Source organism: Pelodiscus sinensis, chromosome 7, assembly GCF_052426305.1.
Source record: "Pelodiscus sinensis isolate ZL-2025 chromosome 7, ASM5242630v1, whole genome shotgun sequence".
NCBI classification, from domain to species: Eukaryota; Metazoa; Chordata; order Testudines; family Trionychidae; genus Pelodiscus; species Pelodiscus sinensis.
This window is the reverse complement of record NC_143058.1, coordinates 1,005,974-1,015,000: the sequence shown is the minus strand read 5'-3', so window position 1 is coordinate 1,015,000 and position 9,027 is coordinate 1,005,974. Positions and strand designations below refer to the sequence as shown.

At 72.3% G+C, this 9,027-nt stretch overlaps 2 protein-coding genes across 2 annotated transcripts in view; both read left to right on the top strand.

Moving 5' to 3' along the window:
• LOC149524026 (uncharacterized) overlaps positions 1-8,588 on the top strand; it is a 27,953-nt gene extending 19,365 nt beyond the window's left edge. The window contains exon 3 of the mRNA XM_089779915.1: positions 7,639-8,588. Coding sequence (XP_089636041.1) covers positions 7,639-8,588 — 950 coding nt within the window. The remainder of the gene's footprint in view (positions 1-7,638) is intronic.
• ASIC4 (acid sensing ion channel subunit family member 4) overlaps positions 1-9,027 on the top strand; it is a 93,990-nt gene that overhangs the window by 20,691 nt on the left and 64,272 nt on the right. The gene's annotated exons all lie outside the window — the stretch shown is intronic.

Here is a 9,027-nt window from a genome sequence, read left to right as displayed (position 1 = left end):
TGTCTGTGTGGTGTCCCCTGTTGGAGGGGCCGAGCCCTGTGCGTGTCTGTGTGTGTGTGCGTGTGCGTGTCTGTGTGGTGCCCCCTGTTGGCGGGGCCGAGCCCTGCGCGTGTCTGTGCGTGTGCGTGTCTGTGTGGTGCCCCCTGTTGGCGGGGCCGAGCCCTGCGCGTGTCTGTGCGTGTGCGCGTGGCCCCACTGGAGGCAGGGCGCGGTGCCAGGCGGGGGGCGCTGCGGCTGGCTGGCTGCGCGGCGCCGGGGGCGGGAGGATGCAGGCAGCAGAAGGACGGCGAGATAAGGGCCCACGCGGCCTGGCAGATTAAAGTCGGGGATTACGCAGGCGGTTCCAGCGGCTCCTTTTTATCTCCCTGCGTCTCCCCCAGCCCGGGCCCGGCGCCGAGCTGTCAGGAGGAAATTGCTTGTTAACCCTTTGGGGGCAGCCGGGTGCCAGCGCCCGCCCCAGCCCCAGCCACTCGCGCCCCGGCGGGGGCGGCCGTGCCAGCCAGGGTCTGCCCTGCTGCAGTGGCACCTCCCTCCTGGGGGGCCAGGCTGGCACGGGGGGACCTGGCCCCGCACCCAGCAGCGGGGGTGCCCAGCCGGCTCAGCCCCAGCCCCCTGGGAGCTGCCTGCCAGCAGGTGCCGGGGCCTCGCCCACCTGCCCCATCCCTGAGGGACGCCGGAGACGAGCTGGCCCTCCTGCCAGAACCTCTGCTTCGGGGGGCCGGCTGAGACGGGGGGGCCCAGCCCTCTGGCCCTCCTGCCAGAACCTCTGCTTCGGGGGGCCGGCTGAGACGGGGGGGGCCAGCCCTCTGGCCCTCCTGCCAGAACCTCTGCTTTGGGGGGCCCGGCTGAGACGGGGGGGGCCCAGCCCTCTGGCCCTCCTGCCAGAACCTCTGCTTCGGGGGGCCGGCTGAGACGGGGGGGCCCAGCCCTCTGGCCCTCCTGCCAGAACCTCTGCTTCCGGGGGGCCGGCTGAGACGTGGGGGGCCAGCCCTCTGGCCCTCCTGCCAGAACCTCTGCTTCCGGGGGGCCGGCTGAGACGGGGGGGGCCAGCCCTCTGGCCCTCCTGCCAGCACCTCTGCTTTGGGTGGCCGGCTGAGACGTGGGGGGGCCAGCCCTCTGGGCCTCCTGCCAGAACCTCTGCTTCGGGGGCCCGGCTGAGACGGGGGGGGCCCAGCCCTCTGGCCCTCCTGCCAGAACCTCTGCTTCTGGGGCCGGCTGAGACGGGGGGGCCCAGCCCTCTGGCCCTCCTGCCAGAACCTCTGCTTCGGGGGGCCGGCTGAGACGTGGGGGGGCCCAGCCCTCTGGCCCTCCTGCCAGAACCTCTGCTTTGGGGGGCCCGGCTGAGACGGGGGGGGCCCAGCCCTCTGGCCCTCCTGCCAGAACCTCTGCTTCCGGGGGGCCGGCTGAGACGGGGGGGCCCAGCCCTCTGGCCCTCCTGCCAGAACCTCTGCTTCGGGGGGCCGGCTGAGACGTGGGGGGGCCCAGCCCTCTGGCCCTCCTGCCAGAACCTCTGCTTTGGGGGGCCCGGCTGAGACGGGGGGGGCCCAGCCCTCTGGCCCTCCTGCCAGAACCTCTGCTTCCGGGGGGCCGGCTGAGACGGGGGGGCCCAGCCCTCTGGCCCTCCTGCCAGAACCTCTGCTTCGGGGGGCCGGCTGAGACGGGGGGGGCCAGCCCTCTGGCCCTCCTGCCAGAACCTCTGCTTCGGGGGGCCGGCTGAGACGGGGTGGGCCCAGCCCTCTGGCCCTCCTGCCAGAACCTCTGCTTCGGGGGCCGGCTGAGACGGGGGGCCAGCCCTCTGGCCCTCCTGCCAGAACCTCTGCTTCGGGGGGCCGGCTGAGACGGGGGGGGGGCAGCCCTCTGGCCCTCCTGCCAGAACCTCTGCTTCGGGGGGCCGGCTGAGACGGGGGGGCCCAGCCCTCTGGCCCTCCTGCCAGAACCTCTGCTTCGGGGGGCCGGCTGAGACGGGGGGGCCCAGCCCTCTGGCCCTCCTGCCAGAACCTCTGCTTCGGGGGGCCGGCTGAGACGGGGGGGCCCAGCCCTCTGGCCCTCCTGCCAGAACCTCTGCTTCGGGGGCCCGGCTGAGACGGGGGGGCCCAGCCCTCTGGCCCTCCTGCCAGAACCTCTGCTTCGGGGGGCCGGCTGAGACGGGGGGGGCCCAGCCCTCTGGCCCTCCTGCCAGAACCTCTGCTTCCGGGGGGCCGGCTGAGACGGGGGGGCCCAGCCCTCTGGCCCTCCTGCCAGAACCTCTGCTTCGGGGGCCGGCTGAGACGGGGGGGGGGCCCAGCCCTCTGGTCCTCCTGCCAGAACCTCTGCTTCGGGGGGCCGGCTGAGACGGGGGGGGCCAGCCCTCTGGCCCTCCTGCCAGAACCTCTGCTTCGGGGGGCCGGCTGAGACGGGGGGGGCCAGCCCTCTGGCCCTCCTGCCAGAACCTCTGCTTCGGGGGGCCGGCTGAGACGGGGGGGGCCAGCCCTCTGGCCCTCCTGCCAGAACCTCTGCTTCGGGGGGCCGGCTGAGACGGGGGGGGCCAGCCCTCTGGCCCTCCTGCCAGAACCTCTGCTTCGGGGGGCCGGCTGAGACGTGGGGGGCCAGCCCTCTGGCCCTCCTGCCAGAACCTCTGCTTCGGGGGGCCGGCTGAGACGGGGGGGCCAGCCCTCTGGCCCTCCTGCCAGAACCTCTGCTTCGGGGGGCCGGCTGAGACGGGGGGGCCCAGCCCTCTGGCCCTCCTGCCAGAACCTCTGCTTCGGGGGGCCGGCTGAGACGTGGGGGGCCAGCCCTCTGGCCCTCCTGCCAGAACCTCTGCTTCGGGGGGCCGGCTGAGACGGGGGGCCAGCCCTCTGGCCCTCCTGCCAGAACCTCTGCTTCGGGGGCCCGGCTGAGACGGGGGGGCCCAGCCCTCTGGCCCTCCTGCCAGAACCTCTGCTTCGGGGGGCCGGCTGAGACGGGGGGGCCAGCCCTCTGGCCCTCCTGCCAGAACCTCTGCTTCGGGGGGCCGGCTGAGACGGGGGGGCCAGCCCTCTGGCCCTCCTGCCAGAACCTCTGCTTCGGGGGGCCGGCTGAGACGGGGGGGGCCCAGCCCTCTGGGCCTCCTGCCAGAACCTCTGCTTCGGGGGCCGGCTGAGACGGGGGTGCTCCTCCCCCCCAGCCCAGCCGCGGCCAGGCACCGAGCGGGCGCACGGGACAGCCCAGGCTCCCTGAGGGTCCCAGGGCTGGGCCTTGGCGCATGGGGGCGCCCGGTTGGCCTGCCAGGGCTGGCCCCGGAGGGACGGGGGGCAGGGGAGTAGCCCAGCGGAGGGGCCAAGTGGCAGCTTGAGCCTGCGCTGGGGGGGCCGTGTCAGGAGCAAAATCAGCCGCTGGGCCAGACAGTGACGCGGAGTCAGGCTCCAAATGGGTGAAATTGCTGGATCCAAACGGCTCTGATATCCCAGGCAGCTGCTGGCGTCAGCTCCGCTGCCTCCGCCGGTGCGGCGAGGCGGTGAGTCTCCGGGGCTGGGCCCGGGGATAATGGGGCTGCAGGGCGGGAGTGGGGGGCCCCGGCAGGGCTGGGGGGGCAGGGCAGGGCTGCGGGGTGGAGTGGGGGGCCCTGGCAGGGCTGGGGGGGCAGGGCAGGGCTGCGGGGCGGAGTGGGGGGCCCTGGCAGGGCTGGGGGGCAGGGCAGGGTTGTGGAGTGGGGGGCCCTGGCAGGGCTGGGGGGGCAGGGCAGGGCTGCGGGTTGGAGTGGGGGCCCCGGCAGGGCTGGGGGGGCAGGGCAGGGCTGTGGGGCGGAGTGGGGGGCCCCGGCAGGGCTGGGGGGCAGGGCAGGGCTGCAGGGCTGTGGAGTGGGGGGCCCCGGCAGGGCTGGGGGGCAGGGCAGGGCTGCGGGGCGGAGTGGGGGGCCCCGGCAGGGCTGGGGGGCAGGGCAGGGCTGTGGGGCAGAGTGGGGGGCCCCGGCAGGGCTGGGGGGCAGGGCAGGGCTGCAGGGCTGTGGAGTGGGGGGCCCTGGCAGGGCTGGGGGGCAGGGCAGGGCTGTGGAGTGGGGGGCCCCGGCAGGGCTGGGGGGCAGGGCAGGGCTGCAGGGCTGTGGAGTGGGGGGCCCTGGCAGGGCTGGGGGGCAGGGCAGGGCAGGGCTGCGGGGCAGAGTGGGGGGCCCTGGCAGGGCTGGGGGGCAGGGCTGCGGGGCGGAGTGGGGGGCCCCGGCAGGGCTGGGGGGCAGGGCAGGGCTGCGGGGCGGAGTGGGGGGCCCCGGCAGGGCTGGGGGGCAGGGCAGGGCTGCAGGGCTGTGGAGTGGGGGGCCCCGGCAGGGCTGGGGGGCAGGGCAGGGCTTCAGGGCTGTGGAGTGGGGGGCCCCGGCAGGGCTGGGGGGCAGGGCAGGGCTGCGGGGCGGAGTAGCCATGCAGGAGCCCCTGGGGCCCGGCCCCCCAGCCCTGGGTCAGCAGAGGGCTCCGAGATCCTCTGCCTCCAGCCGCCCCAGCCCCCCGTGCCGGCTGCTCCGTGCTCCATGCCTTGGGGCCCCGCCCTGCCCTCGCCGGCCGCCTGGCTCCATCCCGGCCGTGCCCCGGCTCCGCCTGAGCCACTTAGCCGGGCTGGCCCGGGCCGTCTCCCCTGGCAACGGCGCCTGTGACTCCCCGGCCAGCCTGCCAGGTAGCCTGCAGTGTCAGCCCGGCGAGCTGCTCGCTCCGGCGCCGTGGGGCCCTGCTCTGCACCCCCAAGCCCCTCCGCCCTGCCCGGCACGGCCCCTGCTCCCCCAAACCACTCCGCCCTGCCCGGCATGGCCCCTGCACCTCCAAACCCCTCCGCCCTGCCCGGCACTGCCCCTGCACCCCCAAGCCCCTCCGCCCTGCCCGGCACGGCCCCTGCACCCCCAAACCCCTCCGCCCTGCCCGGCACGGCCCCTGCTCCCCCAAACCACTCCGCCCTGCCCGGCACGGCTCCCGCCCCTGCACCCCCAGCCCCTCCGCCTGCCCTCGCCCCTGCACCCCCAGCCCCTCCGCCCTGCCCGGCACTGCCCCTGCACCCCCAAGCCCCTCCGCCCTGCCCGGCACTGCCCCTGCACCCCCAAGCCCCTCCGCCCTGCCCGGCACTGCCCCTGCACCCCCAAGCCCCTCCGCCCTGCCCGGCACGGCCCCTGCACCCCCAGCCCCTCCGCCCTGCCCGGCACTGCCCCTGCACCCCCAAGCCCCTCCGCCCTGCCCAGCACGGCCCCAAGCCCCCAAGCCCCTCCGCCCTGCCCAGCACGGCCCCCGCACTCCCAAACCCCTCCGCCCTGCCCGGCACGGCCCCTGCTCCCCCAAACCACTCCTCCCTGCCCGGCATGGCCCCTGCACCCCCAGCCCCTCCGCCCTGCCCGGCACGACCCCTGCTCCCCCAAGCCCCTCCGCCCTGCCCGGCACGGCCCCCGCACTCCCAAGCCCCTCCGCCCTGCCCGGCACGGCCCCTGCACCCCCAAACCCCTCCGCTGGATGGCGCCTACAGTAATTCCAGCAGGAGCCAAGGGCCACCCATGGGTGCTCACAGCCACGTAAAGGGAAACTGAGGCCCAGAAGGGCACATCGGGAGCCAGAGTCTGGCACCTCTTCCTCCTGGAGTGCCCAGGCCATGCTGCCTCTTGCCCATGGGACGTGCCAAGGCCCTGGCTGGCCCCCGGCTCCGAGCGCAATTGCAGCCCTGCCGGGAGCTGGGTGGCTCCGTGAGGCAGCAGGTGCCAGAGGCTGGTTTGCTCGGTTCGCTTGGCGCAGGCTCCAGCGGGGTCAGCTGCTCACGGGGCACCCAGCGCAGGGCTCGCGGCCGGGCCTGGCAGCAGGGTCCCCGACTGTTCCCTCGCGCCCCAGCAGCGCCCCACCAAACCAGGCAAACACTAATCCCCAACAAGTGGCTGCTGGTCGCGTGTCCCACACCCAGCACTGGGCTCGGCAGGTGAATCCTGCCTGTTGTGTTCGTGCACAGGCCAGAGAGCCGTGCGAGAGGCTCGGCCCGGTGTGTCTGTGGCCGTGCGAGAGGCTCGGCCCGGTGTGTCTGTGGCCGTGCGAGTGGCTCTGCCAGGCGTGTCTGTGGCCGTGCGAGAGGCTCAGCCCGTTGTGTCTGTGGCCGTGCGAGTGGCTCTGCCTGGCGTGTCTGGCCGTGCGAGTGGCTCTGCCTGGCGTGTCTGGCCGTGCAAGAGGCTCGGCCCGTTGTGTCTGTGGCCGTGTGAGAGGCTCTGCCTGGCGTGTCTGTGGCCATGCGAGTGGCTCTGCCTGGCGTGTCTGGCCGTGCGAGTGGCTCTGCCTGGCGTATCTGTGGCCATGCGAGAGGCTCTGCCTGGTGTGTCTGTGGCCGTGCGAGAGGCTCTGCCTGGCGTGTCTGTGGCCATGCGAGAGGCTCTGCCTGGCGTGTCTGTGGCCATGCGAGAGGCTTGGCCCGTTGTTTCTGTGGCTGTGCGAGAGGCTCTGCCTGGCGTGTCTGTGGCCGTGCGAGAGGCTCTGCCTGGCGTGTCTGTGGCCGTGCGAGTGGCTCTGCCTGGTGTGTCTGTGGCCGTGCGAGTGGCTCTGCCTGGTGTGTCTGTGGCCGTGCGAGAGGCTCTGCCTGGCGTGCCTGTGGCCATGTGTGACGTAGTGGGGGTACTTGCTGGGCTGTGGTGACCCCTGCTGTCTGGAGCAAGACCCAGCAGGGAAAACCTCACTAGGCAGAGGTAAGGCCAAACTTGTTGAACCAGTGGCCAGACACCCCCCATGGAGAGGAACAAAGGAAGGTGGATGCTGCCCTGGCTGGGGGGCAGGGCTGGAAGGGGGTTAGTAAGTTACTGTCTGGGAGCATGGAGGAGAGCCTAGGAGAAGGGGCTGGAGTTTAGGGGCCCAGTCTCCCCCATCTCAAGGGGGCCTGAGGCATCCTAGCCCAGCTCTGTGACCAGATTCCATCTGTGCTGTGCTGTATCCTGGAGAGGCAATAAACTTCCTCTATTCCACCGGCTGGTGCAGTCTGTTTGTGCCATTTCGGGGTGCAGGAGACGGGGAACCCCCAACGCGCCGTCACACCATGCGAGAGGCTCTGCGTGTCTGGCCGTTCGAGAGGCTCGGAGCGTTGTGTCTGTGGCCGTGCGAGAGGCTCTGCCTGGCGTATCTGGCCGTGCAAGTGGCTCTGCCTGGTGTGTCTCTGGCCGTGCGAGAGGCTCTGCCTGGCATGTCTCTGGCCGTGCGAGTGGCTCTGCCTGGCGTGTCTGGCCGTTCGAGAGGCTCGGCCCGTTGTGTCTGTGGCCGTGCGAGTGGCTCTGCCTGGTGTGTCTCTGGCCGTGCGAGAGGCTCTGCCTGGCGTGTCTGTGGCCATGCGAGAGGCTCTGCCTGGCGTGTCTGTGGCCGTGTGAGTGGCTCTGCCTGGTGTGTCTCTGGCCGTGCGAGAGGCTCTGCCTGGCGTGTCTCTGGTCGTGTGAGTGGCTCTGCCTGGCGTGTCTCTGGCCGTTCGAGAGGCTCTGCCTGGCGTGTCTCTGGCTGTGCGAGAGGCTCTGTCCATTGTGTCTGTGGCCGTGCGAGTGGCTCTGCCTGGTGTGTCTGCGGCCGTGCGAGATGCTCGGCCCATTGTGTCTGTGGCCGTGCGAGTGGCTCTGCCTGGCGTATCTGGCCGTGCGAGTGGCTCTGCCTGGCATGTCTCTGGCCATGCGAGTGGCTCTGCCTGGCGTGTCTCTGGCTGTGTGAGAGGCTCTGTCCATTGTGTCTGTGGCCGTGCGAGTGGCTCTGCCTGGCGTGTCTCTGGCTGTGCGAGAGGCTCTGTCCATTGTGTCTGTGGCCGTGCGAGTGGCTCTGCCTGGTGTGTCTGCGGCCGTGCGAGAGGCTCGGCCCATTGTGTCTGTGGCCGTGCGAGTGGCTCTGCCTGGCGTGTCTCTGGCCATGCGAGTGGCTCTGCCTGGCGTGTCTCTGGCTGTGCGAGAGGCTCTGTCCATTGTGTCTGTGGCCGTGCGAGTGGCTCTGCCTGGCGTGTCTCTGGCTGTGCGAGAGGCTCTGTCCATTGTGTCTGTGGCCGTGCGAGTGGCTCTGCCTGGTGTGTCTGCAGCCGTGCGAGAGGCTCGGCCCGTTGTGTCTGTGGCCGTGCGAGTGGCTCTGCCTGGCATGTCTGCGGCCGTGCGAGAGGCTCGGCCCGTTGTGTCTGTGGCCGTGCGAGTGGCTCTGCCTGGCATGTCTGTGGCCGTGCGAGTGGCTCTGCCTGGCGTGTCTGTGGCCGTGCGAAAGGCTATGCCTGGCGTGTCTGGCCGTGCGAGTGGCTCTGCCTGGCGTGTCTGTGGCCGTTCGAGAGGCTCGGTCCGTTGTGTCTGTGGCCGTGCGAGAGGCTCTGCCTGGCATGTCTCTGGCCGTGCGAGTGGCTCTGCCTGGCGTGCCTGTGGCCATGCGAGAGGCTCTGCCTGGCGTGTCTGTGGCCGTGCGAGAGGCTCTGCCTGGCGTGTCTGTGGCCGTGCGAGTGGCTCTGCCTGGCGTGTCTGGCCGTGCGAGTGGCTCTTCCTGGCGTGTCTGGCCGTGCGAGTGGCTCTGCCTGGCGTGTCTGTGGCCGTGCGAGAGGCTCTGCCTGGCGAGTCTGTGGCCGTGCGAGAGGCTCTGCCTGGCGAGTCTGTGGCCGTTGGAGAGGCTCTGCCTGGCGTGTCTGTGGCCGTGTGAGAGGCTCTGCCTGGCGTGTCTCTGGCTGTGCGAGAGGCTCTGCCCATTGTGTCTGTGGCCGTGCGAATGGCTCTGCCTGGTGTGTCTGTGGCCGTGCGAGTGGCTCTGCCTGGCGTGTCTGGCCGTGCGAGTGGCTCTGCCTGGCGTGTCTGTGGCCGTGCGAGAGGCTCTGCCTGGCGAGTCTGTGGCCGTGCGAGAGGCTCTGCCTGGCGAGTCTGTGGCCGTTGGAGAGGCTCTGCCTGGCGTGTCTGTGGCCGTGTGAGAGGCTCTGCCTGGCGTGTCTGGCCGTGCGAGTGGCTCTGCCTGGCGAGTCTGTGGCCGTGCGAGAGGCTCTGCCTGGCGAGTCTGTGGCCGTGCGAGAGGCTCTGCCTGGCGAGTCTGTGGCCGTTGGAGAGGCTCTGCCTGGCGTGTCTGTGGCCGTGTGAGAGGCTCTGCCTGG